The 23,709-nt window shown below is 41.1% G+C and overlaps 1 protein-coding gene across 2 annotated transcripts in view; it reads right to left on the reverse strand.

Annotated features, from left to right (window-relative positions):
- Positions 1-4,344: 4,344 nt before the first annotated feature.
- Positions 4,345-23,709, reverse strand: part of LOC119646257 (ubiquitin-conjugating enzyme E2Q-like protein 1) — a 142,902-nt gene continuing 123,537 nt past the window's right edge. Inside the window, exons 3-7 of one of the 2 annotated variants that reach the window (XM_038046658.1) lie at positions 11,466-11,777; positions 11,258-11,399; positions 5,468-5,817; positions 5,252-5,418; positions 4,345-5,166 (exon numbers count right to left, since the gene is read on the reverse strand). In XM_038046658.1, coding sequence (XP_037902586.1) covers positions 5,322-5,418; positions 5,468-5,817; positions 11,258-11,399; positions 11,466-11,605 — 729 coding nt within the window. In that variant the 5' untranslated portion in view covers positions 11,606-11,777 and the 3' untranslated portion in view covers positions 4,345-5,166; positions 5,252-5,321. The remainder of the gene's footprint in view (positions 5,167-5,251; positions 5,419-5,467; positions 5,818-11,257; positions 11,400-11,465; positions 11,778-23,709) is intronic. The other variant, XM_038046660.1, reaches the window with a different exon arrangement.

Raw genomic sequence — 23,709 nt, forward strand, 5'->3', positions numbered from 1 at the left:
TATTTATAAGCAGTAAAGGTAGCGTGTCCAGCGCCTAACGTTTCAGACACAGCACAGACAAAAGAATTTATTCTCACCTTCTTCTTGGCGGCAGTTTTAATGCTATTGAACAATAATTTTTTTGAATATATGCGCTTTTCTCGATAAATTCTCCCTTATACATGAAGCAAGCAATATCGAATTTTATTGTCCTCAATTAATATCGAATAAAGGTTTGATGGAGCATGGATGATGGAGCAAACACAAGAGGCATTTGAAATGGTTGAATGAGCCCTACGTTTTTGTCTTTTTGTTAGCCTTTCCAGACCGGACCATTTTCAACCAAATTGACCACGTGCTGATTGAACGCCTCTCAGCCTTGATGAATGTCAGAACATATAGGGGGGCCAATATAGACTCGGATCACTATCTCATTGGCATGGTGCTTCGAGCTCGAATTACGACACCACCTACAATCCCCTCTGACAATCAGGTGAGAGTGAATACTGAAGCCATCCACAACACAGCCCTCCGTGACACTTATAAGAGGGAAACGGATGCCGCAATAACCGCAGTCAACAGAGGTCCTGCAGATGAAACATCAACAAATGATCTTCACAACCACTTGAAGAACCTTATCATTGATATGGCTACAAAGATACTTGGCCCCAGCCGTAAGAAAAGTCGGAACGGCTGGTTTGACGATGAATGTAAGCTAGCAACGGAACGGAAGAATGCTGCATACCGAGTAATGTTGCATTCTCAAAGAATGCAGGCACGCGCAGAGACTTATCACGAACTCCGTCGAACGGAGAAGCGACTCCACAGATGGAAAAAGGAAGCCTGGGAGAACCAACAAGTCTGTGAACTAGAAAAGTACAGGGAGCAACCTCACCAGGCGCAATATGAAGCGTTATACACCACGATGCTCATCCTGCCGAGACAAAGAGGGAAATCTGATTTACGACAGAATGGGCATATTGGAGCAATGGGTTGAGTACTTTGATGAGCTACTGAACAACCAGAACATCGGCGAGTTGGAGGTCCCGCCAATTGAAGACGACGGACAAATACTGCCACCACCAAGTCTAGGAGAAACAGTCCGTGCAATTCATCGGCTAAAAAATCATAAGTCGCCAGGAGCCGATGGAATTAGACCCGAATTGGTTAAATATGGAGCGACCAATTACACCAAGTGGTTCATCAACTGACGCTCAAGGTGTGGGAATCAATGTCTGACGACCGGCACTCCTGAGTACCATCTATAAGATATTCTCCGCTATCTTGCTAGGCCGGATAACTCCATACATCCAGAACATCATTGGTCCATACCAAAGAGATTCCACTCCAGGCAAATCAGCAATAGATCAGATTTTCTTTCTGCGCCAAGCGATGGAAAAACTGCTGGAAAATGGACACCAGTTGCACCATCTCTTCATCGACTTTAAAGTGGCCTATGATAGTATACCCAGGATAAAACTATACACGGCCATGAGAGAATTTGGCATCTTTACGAAATTAATAAGATTAACTAGGCTAACCATGACCAATGTGCGAGGCCAAATAAAAGCAGCAGGATCACTCTCGAAACCATTCACCATCAACAACGGGCTAAGATAAGCGAATGCCCTATCATGCGTCCTTTTCTACCTGACCCTGGAGATAGTGATTCGCGATGCAGACTTAAATGCGAGAGGAACCATCCTATTCAAGTCTACTCAACTACTGGTCTACGCTGACGATATTGACATTATGGGAAGAACAACCCGACATATACAGTCTACCTTCATCCAGATCGAGCAGGCGGCGCGAGATCTCGGGCTGCACATAAATGATTAATGAAGGCAACATCAGTGCCAAAAACCAAAGAACCAACAGCATCGAATCGCACTGGTAAAACGAATACAATAAAGATAAGAGACTACAACTTTGAGACTGTTGATAATTTATCCTATCTAGGGTCGAAAATCACAACCGATAACAGCTATGACGATGAAATCCGTGCACGGTTGTTGGCAGTCAACAAAGCCCATTTCAGCTTACAAAAGTTGTTTCAGTCGAAACGTCTCACCACAGGGTCATAGCTCTTACTGTACAAGACTATGATCTTGTCAGTCCTCATGTATTCTTCGAAAACCTGGGTTCTTAGCAAGAATAATTGCGAACTCTTTGCCGCGTTCGAGAGAAGAATCCTCCGAAGAATTTTTGGCCCCCTACATGAGCATGGACGATTCCGTAACCTACATAACAACGAAATCTATGAGCAATACCATAACCGTCAAGTCGTGGATAAAATCCGGCTCAATAGGTTACACTTAGTTCGTATGGATGACGATGATCCAGCCCGGAAAGTCTATAAGGGCAATATCTATGATAGAAAAGGAAGACGAGGAAGACTCTGCCTAAGATGGAGCGACGGCATAGGTCAGGACGTCAGAGAGCTTTTAGGGATATCGAATTGGTGGACTTCGGCGGAAAACTGGGTTGTCTGAAGTTACTTATTAAGTCAGGCCTATACCGGATACCGGTTGTTGCGCCGTTGATGATCATGATTAAAAAAGTGATTTTGAGAAAATTTCGTATATGAAGACATTTCTCACTCTTAATTACAAAGAAAATACAGTTCCAACAAATATACAAAGGATTGATGATAAGTATTTATAAATACGCTTTTTACATAGTGCTACAAGATTTCGAAAGGGCATACAGCGAGTACCTCCTTAGTGCTCGACCCTGCAGCCCATTCTATGTATGTATGTATTCTCAGAGAACTAAGTTCACGATCTATACAATAAAAAAAAATCGATTTTGAAAACCTCCTAAGCTGGTTCCCCTTTTAAGAGAACTTGCAGGTGGTCGTAAGACCTATGATATCGAACAGTCTATGATATGGATCGCGAGCTTCACTACGATTTATAATCATATAACATCCAGGAAGTCCTGTCCACCTTAGATGAAATGGTTAATCACTGTAACATACAAATAGGAACTATTCCTTCAAACAAAAATGAAATCATCCTTCCCTTCAATGAATCAAGTGGAGTAAAGCCATTGGCCATGATGACCTCTCGGCAAAAACATTCTTTGCAGCCACTTCAGAGCCGTTACTTCCTTTCCCTTTTTGATTCTGATCAACTGAAATCCTTCCGCGAGATTGGAAGAAGCCAATGGTCTTTAAGGTGCCCAGCACTCTTTTATGAGTGCGAGAATTTGGGGAGTATTTGCATTTTTTAAATATTGAAATTTCCCTAGAATGGATGAGAGGACACCAGGAAATTTTCATCGACAAGTCTTCTCTCTGAACTCTTGGAATAATACGCAAAGTTTACATTCGTGTTCTGACTGACTGTAATAAAGCTTTTGATAATATGAACAGAGAGATCTAGAATGCATTCCGGAGGACACAGAGGAATTCAACAGAACAGGGCATGATTCCTTGTTAATCTCGACTACGCAGATAACATCTGTTTACTCTATTGCCGACCAAGGGCTGGAATCGAGCTCGTTGCCATCCGAGATATTAACTAAACTGCTAAACCTGCATCTGATACCTGATTTGAGTTTCACTCACCGAAGATAATTGAAAAAGTAACCCTAGTTTTAGACTATAAGTTTCTCTAAACTTTCGACCAATCTCTATATTATAAAATTAGCGGGAATGTAAAAGATTGGTTGCGAATAGTTAACAAGATAGTCACAAGTTTTATTGAATGAAGATTTGATAGTAGAAAGCAATTAACATGTTGACAAATCTTTCTGCTGTTGGAATGCCATGAATAAAAAAATGAATTTTTCGTTGAGGATGCTGGGTGTCCTGAGTCAGCACCCACTTGATGACGGGCCGGACCATTTGGAAAGCAACTTACTTCCTCTGTTGTGGTCCACGGACCCCTCGTTTTAAGGTAAACACCCAAGCCTTCAAAAAACTTGACCGACGGTTTCGTCCAAGGCAGAGGCAATTCTTCAGACGCTGCTTCACCTCACCTCGCATACTAAAAGTATTATTTTAAGCACGAAAATTTTAAGTTTTTGATATTTCTAAGGAAAGATTGTTAGAAATACAACCAAGTTTACCAATTTTTATCCAAACTCACCTAAAAACATTTTCTGAGACAACTTTAACCTCTGGTTTTGGTAATTGCATTACTTCATGGCCGAATGACAATTCGCACGCCGTTGTTACTAAATTTATTTGTAATGTTACGAACTATCTCTGTAAGGTGTGATGTGAATTTTCAACGAGTCATAATGTGGATGGATATGCGGGATTTGGGGCCGATAATCAATTGAGTATGCGCCATCGACAACCAGTTATGCATATCCACGAGGTGTCACGCGCAACAAAAGTAAAGAAAACATACAATGTAGCAAACAAATATTTATATATTTACTGTCTTCCTTGATGTTAACATGCAATTTGGTATTGTTTGATCAAATTGTCTTTCTAAATTATACATCTCTCCATCTCTTCGATTCTGAATACATCGTAATATAGTCTAATCGCTATTCTTCAAACTATAATAGTTCTTATAATTATTTTGGCATTTGGCATACTTGATGCAACATTAACTTTGTGTGGGTAGACAATTTGGTTTGTATCCTTTTACTTCTTTGATTCTCATTTTATCAACAACAATTTCAACAAAATTCACAAAAAACGTAAATTTTCTGGTAATTATCATAACACGTACATTGTATATAATATCTTTAACGTACTTTTTACAAATATCTGTTGTTGACTTGTATGAAATAATTTCTCAAAAAATCCTAGGTATGGTGTTCTGTTTATCATTTCAAAACGTTCAGAGTATAGATAGGAGTAGCGTAAATATGTAGTTCCAATGAAAATAGTTTTAAACTTTAGAGATACGTACACATATTACCGTCTAAGTTACGTCAAGAATAAGTTTAATATAGTGGAGCAGTGCAACACGTTGTCAAATAGATTAGGTTGAGTATACTTACGGCTACTGGAGTTTGACAATAATAGTTGAGAGATGAAGCTTTGTTGTATGTAAAAAGGGACGTTCATAAATCTTGGTTAAAAATTCCACTTTTGTCTTCGAAATTCTTAATTGATTCTTCAAATTCTTCTTACAATATCACTATTATGAAATAATATAAACATTTGATTTCATTCATTCTTAAAAAAATACGACATTCACAACGAGATCAGTTTCAATTTGCCTGGAAGAGAAATGTCTTTGACTATTTGAATCCACAAAAACCGTCATTCTAATTCGAAAGAAGTATCGATCTGCGCCATACTTACATAAAATTATTCAATCAATAAATACTGGGTAGGAAGTTATCTTTTCTGAGCATTTATTTACTGAAAAGCTCTAACCGTCCGATAGAGCTGGTGTTACCCACCCATACTTTTCGTGGGTTTTAACTAGTGACCTGAATGCTTCTTCAGCAGATCGCCTGGAGACGAGACTAGATCTTCAATAAAAGGTTCCGTGATACCAAAATGCAACCAACTTACCTACTAAATTCCTTTGTACTTTTTGATTTCCTTGCTATTCGGCCTTGTCCTTTCACTAAACTAGCAGCAAATTGCATAAGTACTGCTTCCACTGTATATGCACTAGCCCAACCGCGAGGGGTTAATAATTCCATGCAAATGGCACCGCCTTCCATCACGAAACCTTTCTCTATTCGCGGTTCGACGACACGCATAAACGGTGGGGCGAATGGAAAATTCTCAGGAAAAATTAAATGAAGTAGAATATGCGGTATATTAAGCTCTGCCATATCTTCAGCCAGCGGTGAATCTGGATCGACAACACATAATCTTGCGTGCCATTCGTAAAGATTATCGTTGACCAGCTCGACCTAAAAGAAAAGAAAAATAATAAACTTTATTGTTTGTTGTATGGCTTGGATTATCAAAGGATTTTCAATAAGGGAGCTCGGTGTTCATAGCATCAACTCTTATTTTTAAGCTGGCCTATCTTTACAAAATTTGCTTAATTAATTATTGATATTTTTGCATATCGTACCAATGAGGAGACTGCATCAGCTAGCTCAAATTTTCCAAAGCTCCAATTTAAGTGAAGTGCAGCCGAATTTGGCGGTACTTTGTGCAGCGTTTATTATTTTGTTCCATACTGTAGCCTACTGGCTTATTGTATGTCCTATGGAAGTTCATTTACATGAAAAATTCAGAGATAATTCGCTTATCGCATTTTATAAAGCTTTTCTTCAGGGTTTGTTATTTCCCAAGCGACAAGAGCACGAGGAATCCAATACCATGTGGGAGACTATTTCGTCCTTTTTATTGAAGATGGGTATGAATCCCCATCCTGTGTAGATGTTTTCGTAGAGGATAATGGCCGATGCTACTCATGGATGGGTGCTTGACCCCCAGTGCAGGATAGACTGAGGCGGAATATAGGTCCCTGGGGCCAACATATCTCTCTCTGAGGGCGAGCTGCCACCTCTCTAGGGTGATGTGTACCTTTCCAGGGGCTAACTTTCTCGTCTACCAAGATCGTTAGTGAGTGGTGATAGCCACATCCTGTACGAGGTAACCCTACTATATCTAGATTGGGGAGTCGAAAAATACCTCTCTCATTCCAAGGTAACTGACTGTATTCGAACGGAACATCATTGATACCTTGTCGCCCTAGTGAGTACGTTTGACCTTGGCTATGGCACGGCGGACCTCCTAACTCCCACGCTCGTGGGAATCCAATGAGTAAGGTTACACAAATATAAAGAAACTACAACAATCCAAGCGGGACCTCGTACCGCACACAAATTGGTTAATGAGGCGGAGGCATATCTCCTAAATACTGAGAGCTAGATTACACCTAAGAAGGAATACACGGGTAGCGTACATCCAAGGTCAACATTGGTGTACTGCGAGAACAGCAACCAACAAAGACCAATGCTCAAAAAGTAGGGACAAGCAAAAGCACGTCTGAGATCAATATATCAGACGTAAGGAAGTAGACAGGTTTCAGCAGTGCATTATTTGAAGGAAGGCCTAAAACAAGAAGAGAAGAGCGACGAGCAGGAAAGCACCATGTGGGAGGAGGAGGGTGATGCTCCGCCAGTGGAGAAGAGCTCCAAACAATAACGGAGCTAATAGTCAGCACTAAGATAGCCCACATAAACCTCCACCATGCGGAAACTGTATCTGCGGTTGTTGCAAAAGCAAATTCCAAGGAGAATATTGGAATAGTGCTGGCTCAGGAGCCCTGAGTATACCGGGGCAGATTCGCGGTCTGCGAAGTGGAAGCATGCAGGTAATTTGGGAAAAACCAAAAGCGTAGAACGTAATTTAAAATATATATGTTTTTCACAGTTCCTGATCTTGTTGCTATCCAAATCAACACGGAGCCCTCGAGAGGCAGTCGTGTCATCGGGCTACTTCCCAGGAGACGATATCCAGCACCCAACAGAGCTAACCACTAAACTGGTGAAGTACTGTGAGAACAGAGCGTTATCACTTCTCCTTGGCTACGATGCCAACGCCTATCACGAGGTCTGGGGAACCATCAACACCAAGTGAAGAGGTGAGTACCTTCTTGAATTTATTCTTAGGAACAAATTAGAAATACATAACATAGGGAACACTCCAACATTCCTGACCACTACTAGACATCACTCTAGGAAATACTCTAATAAACGAGCTTGTCAGGAATTGGAGGGTGTCGGATGAGCCCTCTATGTCTGATCACAGAATAATCAGATTTGACATTGGGGGCAGTTGAAATAAAAAGAATAATTCGGAATCCTAGGAGAACGGATTGGAATTCCTATGCAACGCACCTGAGCAAAACATCGCTCACCTTCAAGGGAGCAGCGACATCAGGAGCGAACTGGAACCTCAAGACAGTCGTCATTGGTGCATATGAGGCCAGTTGTCCGGCTAAGACAATTAAGTCATCAAGGGATGTACCCTGGTGGAATAGGAACTTAGCCAGAATGAGGTACCAAAACTCTTCAACCGGGCAAAACAAAACGATTGGTTGAGGTATAAAAATGCACTGACTGCGTGTAGCAACACGACCAGGGAAGCAAAACGGAACAGCTTTACGGAATTCTGTGAAGGGATCGATCAGATCACAGAAGCAACCAGGCTTTACAAAGCTGTAGCTAAAGACGGGGCAATTCTTCTGTCTGTTTGAAGAAAGAGGATGGGACATTTACCGAGAATGAGGACAAAGAATACCTGCTTCTCAGAACTCATTTCCTGGGGTCGAGGGGTACTCTGTTATGTTATATTCTCGTGATGCGAAAGTTTTTTTTTAAATAACAAATCTCCTGCCAGTCAGACACAACTCGAGAATTTGATGGGTTTTCGTAGGTAGCTTTTCCTTGATTTGGTAAATGACACCTTCATACCAGACCTTGTCAAATTCTTGCACAACGTCATATGCCCGAGTAGTACTTTCTATCTTCTAAAGCACAGCTTATCACAGCTTATGAACTTGTTCAACACTTCCATGTTTTCTTCTGAATGCGAACTGATGAGAAGGAATAAATCCTTTTTCGTCCAAGTCTTATTGTAGCTTGGGGAGTAGAAGTTTGTCGAATAGTTTCGATAGTGAGGGAAGCAGGCTTGTCGGTTTGTAGGACGTAACAAGCGTAGGATCTTTACTTTCCTTCGGAATCATCGTTATTTGCGACAATTTCCAGCATTTCGGAAAGTAGGCAAGGCGTAGGACACCATTAAATATATGTGTCAGTTGAGTGAATGCAGATCTCGACAGTTCTGGCTTAGGTCTGGGCTTATGACGGATTTGACTTGAATATCATTCGTACCATTTAAATATAATCGCAAACACGTAATGGGGTCTGCGATTATATTTAAATGGAGTGATACCATCTATCGTTACTTTCGGTGCTGCTCTTCCCCCCTGCAGAGATGAAGCGGCGTCTGAGGAGTTGCCACTGCTCTGGACGAAACTGTCAGCCAACTTTTTCGTTCAGTTCAGATAATTTTGCCGTAATAAGGTCGAAACCAGGTTTCTTTTTGGAATCAATGTGATTTTGCGAGAATCTTAAGACTTCGAAAACTTTGAAACGAATCGGTTGGGAATCGAAAGTGATAATAGGTATGTGGATTTGTTTGGAAAACATCTCCCAAGTGTTGAGCAAAGATTGAATCTTTCTCAGAATCACTCCACGCCCAACTGCCGTCCGACAATCGGATTGGTGATTCGCGTAGGATTCAGCCATTGAGCTTCTTCACCGCTCTCCAAAGGAAATAATTTGTGGTCGGAAAAGATGTTAGATTCTCAAGGAAACTGATTTTTATGTTTCTCCTTTTTCAATGCTTTTTGTAGTTCCTTTCTAACCGCTGCCAGATTCTTTTTCGAGTTCGGCGATCTAAACTGTTTCCACTCACGCCTCAGATGCATATTATTTTTGAACACTTTGGATGATCAGAAACTGCACATTGGGAGTTTGGTATTGCATGCAGGGCAGCTGCTGTTAATACTTCAGTGAAACAATATACAGCCTGGTCGAGTTGGATGTTTGACTTTAAGGAAACATTTACTTTTAAATGCGAAGAGATATATTTCCGATACTTAAGCCAATCAGTTTTCTTTTTCGTCAGTTTAGACTCGATAGGGATTGGTTGGAGACTTGAAAAAGTTATGATCGGAACTTAGATCAAAGCAAGGTTGCGCAGTCTCCGGATAGCTGAGTGGGATTTGTATCATGATTTGACGTCGGATACCAGTCGACTCAGCTGTGAATGAGTGCCTGAGTCAAATCAGGGTAATAATCTCGGGCGAGCACAATGCTGACCACATTGCCTCCTACAGTGGTACTGTAGTGTACCGTTACGGTCTTGAATGAAGTGCTCTAACACATTTAAAGGCTCTGATCCAATATGGATTGTTGCGCTAACGATTATTATTATTAAGGTTGCACAGATAGTTCTTTTTTACTTTTTATACTTCTCGTTATATCAAAGTCGATAAGATCAAGTATTTTCCGGCGGGTCAGCAGGTTGGATGGCCACTCGATTATACATCGAGTTCATTGATATGGAAGACTGTTGGCTTTGAGATGGGTAAATAAAGAAAAAAGTGCTCAAAAATATTTCTTTTTTTTAGTTAATGATCCCAAATCTGCTATACTGAATCTTATGAGCTTTAAATCTATGTTTATCCGTGCTAATCGTTGTTATCCTACATGCGCCTTCCTTTTTCAATGGAACTTCAGTACAAATCAGATCTTCCCTTCTGGATACATCATCTCAAACTGTAGATCGCTTTCTCTGATTTCCATATCTTATAACTGCTGTATCCAGATGACAAGAAGATAAAATACCGAAGAAGAGGACAGTTGGTCCCGAAATACGTATTTGTATATATTACCAAATCCTTTTAGCCAATAAAAGGGAAAATATCTTTTAAGGCAATCTTTCATTTTAAGACTTCGGCTAACGAACTACGTCCTAATTCAAACCATGCTGTCTTCCTTTTTCCCCGCTGGTTGCCTTTTTTGAGCTATTTGTCAATTCTTGGGGATTCGAACGTCATCCATGTGCTTCACGTGGCCAGCCCATTGCAATTTAGGCACTTTTAATATATACAGGTCGTCATAAAAATGTACAACTGCTACATCCCACCACCAGTAGACTGTAGGCGATTTCACGTTTTGCTTCTTCTAATTTAGCATTTCTCATGACTTCTAGGAATATGACATTAGGAAGGAACTCAAAAGTTCTACTATTTCATTTTCTGTTATTTTCTCGGTATTTCGTCAAATCAGCTAAAATGGTTTTCCCTTACCGGTAGTTCTAATTAGATGGATATTACGTGTCTTTCGTGGAGGGGCGAGGGCTTTCAGGATAACTCTAGAATGGACGTCATTGTCTGGTTCTCTTAAGTTGGAAAGAGAGAGCACAATCATTGGAAACTTTCGCACATTTTTTTTCACAGAATAGTAAGTGAATTATCCATGAATTTTCATAGTAATACATATAAGAATTTAGAAACTGTATAATATAGGATGTCCTGCGAAGTCGTACAATCGCAGTATTGGAGGAAACGTTAGACTCTTTGGTCTTTAATGGGTAGAATTGAAGTTCCCTCTTTTGCTTTATGTTTAGGATAGGGTTAAAATCACCATCGGGTGGGCCTACATCTAATCAAAATGTTTTTGAGAAAATGATTAAACATTGTCGCAGAAATTAAATAAATGCCAGCAAGTATGGAATGCATTGTAAAGCTTTTCAGAAAAACGCTATCGTCAAAGGATTTGAGAATATCAAAAGCATGATATTGTCAATAAGAAAACTACTTACCGTGAATATAGGGTTCGCATTAGAATGTTGAATTTTCTGTATTTCTCGATATTCCTTCATTAAACGACGTGCCCTTATTGTCTTCTCTGCAGATTTCGTTGGTGCTGAACTTGGAGCGCTACTTGTAGCAGGTGAAACTCCTCTGAAACATAAGGGGTAACGTGTTAAATAGCAGCATTCGAACATTTAAAAAACTACTTTTCAATACCTTCTTAAGCGTCTCCCTGGAGATCCCGATGATCCACTGGCAGCATTACCCGCGGCATCTCCGCCGGTGTCATTCTTCTCTGTGTTTTTAAAAAGTTTCCTAATAACAGCTGTTACTTTCTCTCTCGATCGTGAAGACATTCTGTTGTTGGGTCGAAATAACTGATAGTGAGTAGTCAGCGAGTTGTGGCAAATTAATGTTTTGGAAAATCTATCCTCCGAGGTATAATGTAATTTATATGTTAAAACTAGTTGAGCATTTTAAGTTATTTGATTGCTTTTGGTAGCGATCCGGTGTGATTGGAAAATTTGCCTGTAAGATAAGAAAATAAGTTTATTAGTAATAATCCATACAAGAAAAATGGAAGTAGGGGGTGGGGCTAAGGAAATAGTACATCTACAAGTGCTCAGCTTTTTCTAAACGCTAAAAAATCAGAGAGCTAATCGAGCAAGAATCAAGGAAACGCGCTGATTCCAGCTCATTACGCTTTTTAAGGTTTTGTGTAAAACAAGACCTTATTAAAGTCGGTTTACTGTCACACGTATTTTTCTTGGAAACGGTTTTTGTGATTGACATTAAGTTTTGTGGAAAGGTGGGAACTGTGAACGCTCACGCATACATCATTCTACGTCGAAATAAAGGGGGAGTCCCCATACATGCAAAAGGGGGGTGCAGACTTTTTTTTCACCAAATATAATCACGTGGGGTATCAAATGAATGGCCTCGCTTAGTACTTTCCGAAGCCGGTCTTTATTTTGACATTTGTTGGCAAGCGCAAGCTTGTGAATTTTTCTAACATCTGCGCTATCTTAGGGTAACTGATATTCGATGAGAAAAAGTATCAACCGCTGCTAGTACAAAATTCGAATGAGTTAAGTAAAAGTAATTGATTTGGCTTCCTTACTACCAAATCAAACCGTCAGTCGGGTACCAATTGCGGCCTGTATGACGCAGCAGTGGTCAAAGGGTAGTATAGGTCCCAGGGCGAAACGTGGATTGATACTCATGATGGAGCATAAAACCTGGGAAATGCCTACTGAACCAACACCAACAGCTCTACTACCAAGCCCTATCTCGACCTCCACGTGGTGACCACTGGGAGCTCTTTCTTAACGAAGAGCTGCAGACGGAGAAGGATGAAGGCGAGTCTCCCGCGCCTAAAAACGGGACAAATTGTACCAACTGGTCCTCCAGGATGAGGGTTGGGTAGGGCTGACAACCCTACACGGAAAACAACTTGTTACGAAGCCACAACAGGAGCCTCGGACAGGACGGACTTTAAAACGACGGACCCGGCAACGACAACGGATCAACGATTTGCGCATTTTCTCATGGAACGTGCGCTCCCTGTACAGAGATAAAGCTGATGAGCAGCTAGCCGATACCCTGTCCCAATATAGGGCTGATATAACAGCGTTACAAGAGATGCGATGGACAGGGACCGGTTTCCTTGAAAAGAGCCGCTACACCATAGTGGCCATCCAGTAAACTATGTGCTCGGAGTAGGTTTTTTAGTCAGCCAAAAAATGAAACCTGCTGTTATCGGCTTTTAACACATAAGCAAACGGCTATGCACTCTGTGCTTGCGAGGCAAGTTTATAAATATAAGCGTCATTAACAGTCACGCCCCTACAAAGGAGACTGCAGAGTCGGAGAAGGATACCTTCTACGAGACAGTAGAACGAACCCTCGAAGCCTGCCCCAGATATAATATAAAATCATACTTGGGGATTTTAACAGCCAAGTAGGGAAGGAGCCCGTATTCAGGCGATACATTGGCTCCCATAGCTTACACGAAAAAACAAATGATAACGGACTGCGGATTATTCAATTAGCAGGGTCACACGAAATGGTTGTTGGAAGTACCTGGTTTGCACGGAAAGCGGTCCACAAACATACATGGGCCTCTCCAGACGGGGCCACTTTTAACCAAATTGACCACGTATTGATCGAAAGCCGCCACCTCTCAGCCTTGATGAACGTCAGAACATATAGGGGGGCCAATATAGACTCGGATCACTATCTTGTTGGCATGGTGCTCTGAGCTCGAATAACAATACCACCTAGAATCCCCTCTGACAATCAGGTGACAGTGAACACTGAAGCCATCCACAACACAACGCTCCGCGACACCTATAAGAGGGAAATGGATGCCGCAATAACTGCAGTCAACAGAGGACCTGGAGATGAAGCATCAACAAATGATCTTCACAATCACCTGAAGAACGTTATCATGGATACGGTCACAAGCATACTTGGCCGCAGCCGCAAAAGGAGTCGGAACGGCTGGTTTGACGATGAATGTAAGCTAGCAACGGAACGGAAGAATACCGCATACCGAGTAATGTTGCATTCTCTAAGAACGCGGGCACGCGCAGAGACTTATCACGAACTCCGTCGAGCGGAGAAGCGACTTCACAGAAGGAAAAAGGAAGCCAGGCAAAACCAACAAGTCTGTGAACTAGAAAAGTACTGGGAGCGCACCAGGCGCGGAAGTTTTACCAATAAGTCAGCAGAATGAAGCCTTATTCACCTCGATGCTCATCCTGCCGAGACAAAGAGGGAAATCTGATTCCCGACAGAATGGGCATATTGGAGCGATGGGTTGAGTACTTTGATGAACCACTGAACAACCAGAACATCGGCGAGTTGGAGGTCCCGCCAACTGAAGACGACGGACAAATACTGCCACCACCAAGTTTAGGAGAAACAGTCCGTGCAATTCATCGGCTAAAAAATCATAAGTCGCCAGGAGCCGATGGAATTACAGCCGAATTGGTTAAATATGGAGGCGACCAGTTACACCAAGTGGTTCATCAACTTGTGCTCAAGGTGTGCAAGAGCGAATCAATGCCTGACGATTGGCAACGAGGCATTATCTGCCATTGAAAATTTCTCCTATCTAGGGTCGAAAATCACAACCGATAACAGCTATGATGATGAAATCCCCGCACGGTTGTTGGTAGTCAACAGAGCCTATTTCAGCTTGCAAAAACTGTTTCGCTCGAAACGTCTGACCAGAGGGTTAAAACTCTTACTATGCAAGACTATGATTTTGCCAGTTCTTATGTATTCCTCGGAGACTTGGGTTCTTAGCAAGAAGAATTGCGAACTCATGGCCGCGTTTGAGAGAAGAATCCTCCGAAGAATTTTTGGCCCCCTACATGAGGATAGGCGATTCCGTAGCCTACATAACGACGAAATCTATGAGCGATACCACGACGGTCAGGTTGTGGATAAAATCCAGCTCAGTAGGTTACAGTCGGCGGGTCATTTAATCCGAATGGATGAGAATGATCCAAACCGGAAAGTCTGTAAGGGCAATATCCATGGTAGAAAAAGAAGACGAGGCAGACCCTGCCTGAGATCGAACGATGGCGTAGGTCAGGACGCCAGACAGCTTTTAGGGATATCGAATTAGTGGACCTCGACGCAAAACCGGGATGTCTGGAGTTCCTTATTTTTCGGTTGTTACGCCGTTGATGATGATAATTAATACTGCCTTTTATAAGTTCAATATATGGTTCTTTCTAAGATTTTGTATCATACAAGGAGGGTGCTCACACATGTAAAAGAGGTCCTTAAATTTCTTTTTCGCCGAATTTAGCCATGTGGGGTATCAAATGAAAGGCCTCGATTAGTAGCAGAAGCAGATATTAGTTTTAAATTTGGTTGCAAAGGAGAGGAATGCGAGGGTTCGAAGGAAGTCAATTACTTGAAGAACCCGTTCTCAGAAACTACTCAACCGAAAAATCTGAAAATAAAAATGAATTTGCATATCTAATTCTCCTCTATACATACTCTTTTATCGAAATTCACAATACTAACGGAAATACGGGTTTTTGAAGTTTCTCAAAACATTCTTCCACTTCACGGCCATTTTCTCGACACCTAGACCTCAAACCCATATACTGCTTTACAGCTCTGATTCTCCTCTATAGAAGTGATTATGACCTAACCTCCTTTTCTGGAAATCCTAAATACCTATTGATGGAGATACGGCCGTTTAAAGTTTTTCAAAAGATTCTTCCACTTTGCGGCCATTTTTCCGCCACCTAAACTCCCAACCCACACACCACTTTCCAGGTCTGATTCTCCGCTATACAAGTAAGTAATCACGAATTAAGCTCCTTTTTTCGAAATTCTCAATATTGGTGGTCCAAGCGCATGGTTTCTAGGCTTCCAAATTTGACGTTACGATATTTACTCAAATAAAGTTAATAATACTATATTTGCTGTTACTATATTTTTCAAACATTGTCAGGAAACCTCTCTTAAGTTTATACTAGAATCATCAAGTTTTGCATAGTAATAATAGTAATAATAGACTTTAATGCTGAGCATGTAACTACCAAGTTTGGTGCGAATTGCACTTTAATTGACAAAGTTGTAATGGGTCAAAGTTGCCGCTTTTGTGAAAATTTACTAAAGTGAATAATCTGGCATACTAAATGCACAAACATTACCAGCTACGTACAAATGGGGTAAATGCCAAATCTTCTTACATAAGAAACACACGAAACTTCTCATACCTGACGCGTCCAGCTTCCGCTTTCCCAACTTATTTGCTGTTATCATCGTGGCTATATGGAAATCAAAGGTTTATTTTGAAACGTATCTAGTTTCATCGCAGGCTTTCTTTTCTATAGACACCTCACCCTACTAATGTTACTTACACCCTCCTTGTATCTAATTTGTCTAATCATGGGCTTATTCTAAATCTTCGTGCTGGAGTGTAATCAATGCAATGCCTCGTATCCCATAGAGTGTAGACAAGCATAAGTGCCTCCGAATATAAAAATATTCGTTTGACTTTTTTGCACGAACATTTTATATTCCTATAAATCCCCGGCAGAAAGTTAACGAAAGCTAATAACAGATGTCAACAATTCAAATCTCCTACTTGCACAGGTTGCTATCGAGAATAATTCCACGGAAGACAATTGAAAATTCAAAAATTTATGAAAACAAATATCACGATCCACTTGACAATTTCTTATCCCGATTTGTAAATTTATTCCGTCACGGAGCACAGCATGATGACATGATTTATTGACGTCACTTGTAGCATCCATTAATCTTATCCTCCTCTTCAAAAAGATTCCAGGAATATTTCGCCTGTATTCGAAACCCTGACACGAAGGAGGCTAATTCTATTCCGTCATCACATGTATATCTAATACATGCATACATATATTCACTGATTTCAAATCTTTGGAAAAATTTACTAGATCATTAAACAAGACAAGATACAGCTCACGAGCCCAACATTCCCTATGAAATTCAATGCCGTCCATCCATCTATCCAGGGTCGAAAGCGACAACTACGAAAATATGTCGAAGGAAAGAATCCTTTTCACGAGAACGAGGAAAGATACGATTGCCCTTTGCTCTTTTGCTATATAGGCTGCGCGGGGGCGGCAAACCACTCAGAGAGTGTATTTTTAGAAGAGAAAATGGGAGTCAGATTCGAATTCGCCGAAATACTCGAAATAGATAAAATGCTTACTTCCATTTTCTCTGTGCCGAATGAATATTAAATTTCTGCCCGAAGAAATGAAAAGGGTCGTGCAGATAAAAGATTTAGAGATCTCCGTCATTCGTTACGGTGAAATTCTATCGTACAAATATATGAAACGTGTAAGCCAATAAATATACCAAATGCGCTACAGCATCTTCCGCAATATATTCAACCTACCGGCATATACTAGTCGGGGTATATCTAAAGATATATGACCAGATCCAGCATCCTCCATCTTTATCTCACTTTTACCACATTTTACTTTCAAAACAGTATTTATCCTGAATAATGCCGGAAATCTTCCAGAGAAACTTGTACCGAATTTATAGCGGGGAAACGTTCAAGTCTCGAGTTTCGCATAAAATTATGATGAAAAATGAAAAACAAATTTCGTCGGGGGCTCGAAAACAGTGTAAACACGTAAGGGTGCGTGCAAGTCGACAAGGGATATTATGTTTATGGTAATTTTTATTAAGTGGTTTTATATATCATAGTTTGGAAGCTGCGGCTAGCTCAAAGGCAGGTGAAGAGGAGCTGGATACTCAGCCGCTGGGAGTGCTTGAAATGCTTTAAGGATGCATGCAAATAACTTCAAAGTTTTACCTTGTATAAGGAATTTTTATTGCTTGAAACCGTATCCTTAGTATCCTGCGGGTTTTAAAGGGACACACTTCTAAAAAAATATATTGATAACCAGGATTCGAAGGACTTCTCACTGTATTTTCGAAGGTTCGAAGGACTTCTGCTGTATTTTCAAATGAAATAAAATTGCTATCATTTCATTGAAAAGTGTATCTCGTATGTGGGGGCAGCCAAATATTCAACGGAGGAGTGTGAATCAAGGATACAAGAAGGACAGTAGAAAAACAAAATCCTTCAGTTGTGTCTCTAAAAATAGTTTTTCTGTAGGCAGCATTAAGAAGCCAATTAAGGATTGGAAATATCTAAAAAATTCGGAAGTATCAAGAAGTTGTTCAATTTTTTCAGTTTAATTCGAAAAGTAATTTCCGCCCACTATTAGATTACGAAATGAAGCAACAATTGTTGGTTGCCGGGAAACCTCATTTTTGAGACAGTGATTCCTGTGAGGGTTGGAATTCCGAGTTCATTTGATTGGACCTGGGTATCGTGAAAACTGCCTATTGATTGGAATCGCGATGTCCTGACCACTAGTGCCTTTGAAGGTTGAAGTAGGTGCATCTTTTTATGGTGTATATTTTCAACTGAAATATACACTTTGAGTTAAAGTACTCTTGTGTTCGGCAAATAATCCCTGAACCCTGTTCTGTAAGGATTGGTATCCTTGCTGGGACGTGAACTGGAGGCACTAAAACAATCACCCAGCGAGCAAATTTTAAATTTTAATTTTAGATAATTTAATCTTTTTCTAAGATAAATGACTACCAGAACATAACTAGCATACGATAGATTCCAGAGACATTGTATGAAGTCGCCAGTCCAAGGAACTCTGTTTTAATTCAATTCAACATTTGTGGATATTACCTCCACGTTACAAAGCATTCAGACGGAAAAGCTCATGGTGGGACGGCAACATTGAGAAGGTCGAAAATTAGGCATGATTATCCGGAGAAATATTGCAAGCAACATCTGTAAGGCTGACAGAATGGATATCTGGAGTATATTACCCATTAAATCTTAAAATTACTAAAGAGCATTTGAATGAAGGCGGGTCTCCTGCGCCTAAAAACCGGACAAATTGTAGCAACTGGTCCTCTAGGTTAGGGGCTGAGTAAAGCTGACAACCGTACCTGGAAAATTAAAATGACAGAGCCTCGAGACTGTAGAGTCGGAGAAAGATAACTTCTACGAGGCAGTAAAATGAAACCTCAAAGCCTGCCCCAGGTATGATATCAGATCATATCTGGAGATTTTAATAGCCAAGTAGGGCCTTTTCGGAGCCCATATACAGGCGATACGTTGGCTCCTACAGCTTACACAAAACTATCAATGATAATGGATTGCGGGTTATCTAACGAGCAATATTGCGCGGAAAGTGGTCCACAAACATACATGAGCCTCTCCAGACGGGACCAAGTTTTATCAAATTGACTACATGCTAATCGAACCCTACCACTTTTTATGCTGACGATGGATGTCAGAACATACAGGGGACAAATGTAGACTCAAGCTCGAACACCTCAAATCCCGTCTGATAATCAAGTGAGAGTTAACATTGAAACCCTCCATAACCGCAGCACGTCACCGCAATAACCGCAGCTAACATAGGTCCTGGAGATGAAGCACCAACAAATGATTTTCACAACCACCTGAAAAACGTTATTGATACGATCACAAACATATTTACCCCAAGTCTGGTTCGAGGCTGAATGTAAGCTAACAACGGAAGAATGCTGCATACCGGGCAATGGTGCACTCCAGAAGAACGGGGGCACGCGCAGAGATGTATCACAAACTTCGTCGAGTGGAGTAACGACTTTACTGACAGAAAAACGAAGCCTGGGAGAAACAACAAATCTGTGAACTTGAAAACTACAGGAAGCAGTTGCGCCAGAACCAACCGATTAGCAGGATGAAGCCTTATACACCTCGATGCACATCTTGCCGAGACAAGGAGGGAAATCTGATTTCCGACCTTATGGACGTATTCGAGCGATGGGTTGGGTGCTTTGACGAAACAAAATATCGGCGAGTTGGAGGTCACGCAACTGACGTTCAAGGTGAGAACAATACCAAACGATTGGCAACGTGACATTATTTGTCTCATATATAAAAAGGAAGATGTCATGCATTGCACAATTATCCAGGTATCACGTTGCTTAGTATCATCTATAGGATATTATCTTGCTAGGCCGGATAGCCGATACGCCCAAAATATCATGGGCTCATACCAAAGAGGTGTCACTCCAGGCAAATCAGCAACAGATCAGATTTTTTCTATGCGGTAAGAGATGGAAAAACTGTTGGATTATGGCCATCAGTTGCACTCTCTTTTCATCGAATTCAAGGTCGCCTATGATAACACAGCCAGGGTAAAATACGGCCATCGGTACTCCGACGAAATTATAAAACTGATTAGACTAACCCTGACCAATGTGCGAGGCCAGATAAAAGTAACAGGATCACTCTCGAGACTACTCAACTTGAATAACGATCTAAGACAAGGGGATGCCCTGTCACTCGTCCTCATAAACCTGGCCCTGGAAAAAGTGATTTGCAAGAGGCACCATCCTTTTTAAGTTCACCTAACTACTGGATTATACTGGTGATATTGAAATTATGGGAGGAACAACCCTAGATGTATAAGCGACCTTCATCCAGATCGAGCAAGGCAAAGTACATGGTGGCAATGTTAGCACCAAAGAACAACAGCACTGGTCAAATGAGAGCAATAAAGGTAGGAGAGCAAAACTTTGAGACCGTTGATACTTTCTCCTAATTGGGGTGATCTTACGAGTCCTCATGTACTCCTCACAGACTTAAGTTTTTATTAAGAATTCGGCCACTTCACCCATATAGATGAGGATAATCCAGCCCGGAAAGTCTATAAGGGCAATATCTATGGTAGGAAAACAAGACGTGCCAGACCTTGCCTCGGATGGAGCGATGGCGTAAGCAAGGGCGCCAGGCAGCTTTTAGGGATATCGAATTGGTGGCCCTCGGTGCAAAACCGGGATACCTGGAGTTCATTATTAATGCAGGACTAGACCGAATACCGGTTTTTTGCGCCATTGATGATGATGAAAGAGCAGTTCAAGCAGGTTTCTTGCTGCTGGAGGTTACAATGCAAAATGTACTCACTGGAGACTTCGTCTTGTTTCTCCAATTGAAAAAAAACGTAGACTGCATTGAATTGAGAGACGAACATGGAAAATTGTTCCAGCATTATGCCCTGGAGTCTAAGCAGACAAGCAAGAAATGGCGAAAACCTTGGGAAACAGTATTGCGGAAAGCCGAAACCTCTCTTTCGCCTGAAAAAGTTCCAGGATTGGAAAAGCATATTGCTCGCTGATTTTCTCCATGAACGGTGTATAGTAATTTCTGCACAATACTGCCGATTGTTTGATGAATTGAAACTGATTTGACAACGAAAAAGGCGAAACATACCTATTTGAAGTTCGATTCTACTCTATGACAACGCTCGGACACACACAGCTGCATTAACCGATGAACAATTGGACAAATTATTCACTCTGTGCAACTATGATATGTTTGACCATGCAAACAAGAACTCAGAGGTCACCACTTTGGCGACAACGAAGGTATAGAAATGTTCCTGTGCAGTTTTTGACGGAGGCGAGCAGATTCATTCTTTGATAATAATCGTTGGCGCAACAATCCATATTGGATCAGGGCCTTGAAGTGTGTTAAAGCACTTCACGGTACGCTACAGTATACTGTAGGAGGCAATGTGGTCAGCATTGCGCTCACCCGGGATTATTACCCTGATTTGGCTCAGGTACTCGTTCACAGCTGAGTCGACTGGTATCCGACGTCAAATCACGATACAAATCCCACTGTCACCAATGATATTTGAACCGTGGCTTTTCGTATGACAGCCTTGTGTTCTAACCACTTAGCTATCCGGACACACACTTTGATTGAGAAATTAAAAAAACTTTCGATTTAGTGGGATAAATGTGTAAAGGAAAGAGGATGTTACATAGCAAAATGAGGTATATTTAAATTTTATTTACTGTATCAATAAATGTTCTAAAGCAAAAGTTCGGTTCATACTATATTTGTTCGCTCTCATCATTGCGGAGGTGTGCTATAATACTTCTTCAAACCATTCTCCGGTGATAATATGCCATCTTAGGTCCAATGAAAGCTTTGACAGATTAACAACCAAAGTGACTAACTGATAGAAGTTTCGAAAGTATATTAGTACTCACTTGACAACAAAAATAGTTCCCGAAACTGAAACCGATATTGAGGCTTTTAAGAAGATACTGATCCTCACAACAAAGCACTCTACGCTGTAGCGAAAAAGTAGCGCAAAGTGAATACCTAAGTCACATGACGAGATTCAGCAACTACTTTTCGCCGAGGAAGGCTTTCAATCTAAATACAGCAAGCCTACACACACGCAGCGAACGATAGCAGATAATTCGAACCACTCCCGTTCACGTAAAGTGGCCCCCTTCCATGCCATCCACCGATTGTTCACCGTGCCCCTCAGTGTTGAAAGGCTCAGAAAAGAAAAGAAATATATAATCGACACCGGAATGAAGAACTGCTTCCAAAGCTCTAATATTGAAAGACTCATGTGAACCTTAGAAAGGACAAAAAGAATGGGGGTCATACACTCTGGGCTTCTTCGAAGATTAAAAAGACGATCAAAGGGCTAAACATGGACATAGTGTCATCGAGTAGGATTTACCAGCTCAAAAGCAGGCTGGGATCCCCCAAGGACCGCAACTTAAAATATGAATCCAGTGGGATATATAAAGTGACATGTCCACTTTGTGCGAAGTGCCACATAAGACAAACTAAAAGACTGGTTTCGGTACGATGGAAAGAGTACGCGAGAAAAGCGGAAACGGCCAGGGGAAAGAATAAGAAGAGCACAACGCTGAAATCAATGATAGCACGGCACATGATTGAACAGAGACATATCATCACATGGGACAAAGTAGAAGTCATCAGGGAATGCGGGCGCGCAAGAGAGCTTGGCGATCTTAAGGGAACCGGAAGGGAACAGATTGAACCACAACACGGGTAACGTGCAATCAAACCTTCTGAGAGAGGTGGCAAGTGAGACATTGGGCAACATTAGGTTCACCACAATCCTTAATGAAGTAATTACTCCTTTCAAAGCCAACCAGATTATCAATACAATCTAAAAATACGCCAATCCAAAGAAAGCCCCAGGATATGCTTAAAGAGCTTTCAAACATAGCCACAATCTTCTTGACTTACACTTCTAATGCGCTAGTATTATCCTAAAGTTTGAAAAAATAGCAGATTTCGATGATTCCACAATGTGCGAAAGGTATTATTTCCTAAAGGCCAATAAGTCTTCCATTTTCTCAAACAAATTTGAGGAATTTTAACTTACGAGAATATTAACGTTAGCACTTAAAAATAATATCGCACTGGCTTAAAGCGTGAAGAGTAAGCATGACAGAGACCAAAAGTTGACAAATTGCCTTTCCGCTCACTTGCCAAGAATGGTCTGACCATTGAAGTCAATGGGGAACGACCCAAAGGCCGGCCAAAACGACTTTGGCGTTGGTACACGAGATGGTGACCTGAAAGCCTTTCGAAGCCATCTAGATCAGACACATGACCGAACAAAATGGCGAAATCGATCAAGACAGGCTGAACCCGCTTCTAATCGTGGCAAAGGCTGAAGAAGAAGAAGAAAGTAGCATTGCACAATGTTGGTAAGGAATACCAAGTTTATAAAATCTGAAGTTTTCTTGTGAATTCTTCATGCAGAAGGAGATGTATTAATAGAAACGTTTGTGATGTCTTTAGTCTTAACAAAGATTCAGTCCACTTAAATCTAAAGTTCAAAATCCAATTTTCGATTTTCGTTGATACCATTGGATCGAAAAAATTTTTGACAAAACTTCACAGACTATACATTTAATGTGTTCCAGAAATATGTCGATACCATGCGACGGGAGGAACTTGCTTAATTGAACTGTGACTAATTCAGTGCGTTTCTTGTCACTGTAAATTAAAAACACCCTTTTGCAGGGTGATGCCTCTCTCTATCTATTTCAGTGACCCATG

This window comes from Hermetia illucens, chromosome 1 (assembly GCF_905115235.1).
Source record: "Hermetia illucens chromosome 1, iHerIll2.2.curated.20191125, whole genome shotgun sequence".
NCBI lineage: Eukaryota > Metazoa > Arthropoda > Insecta > Diptera > Stratiomyidae > Hermetia > Hermetia illucens.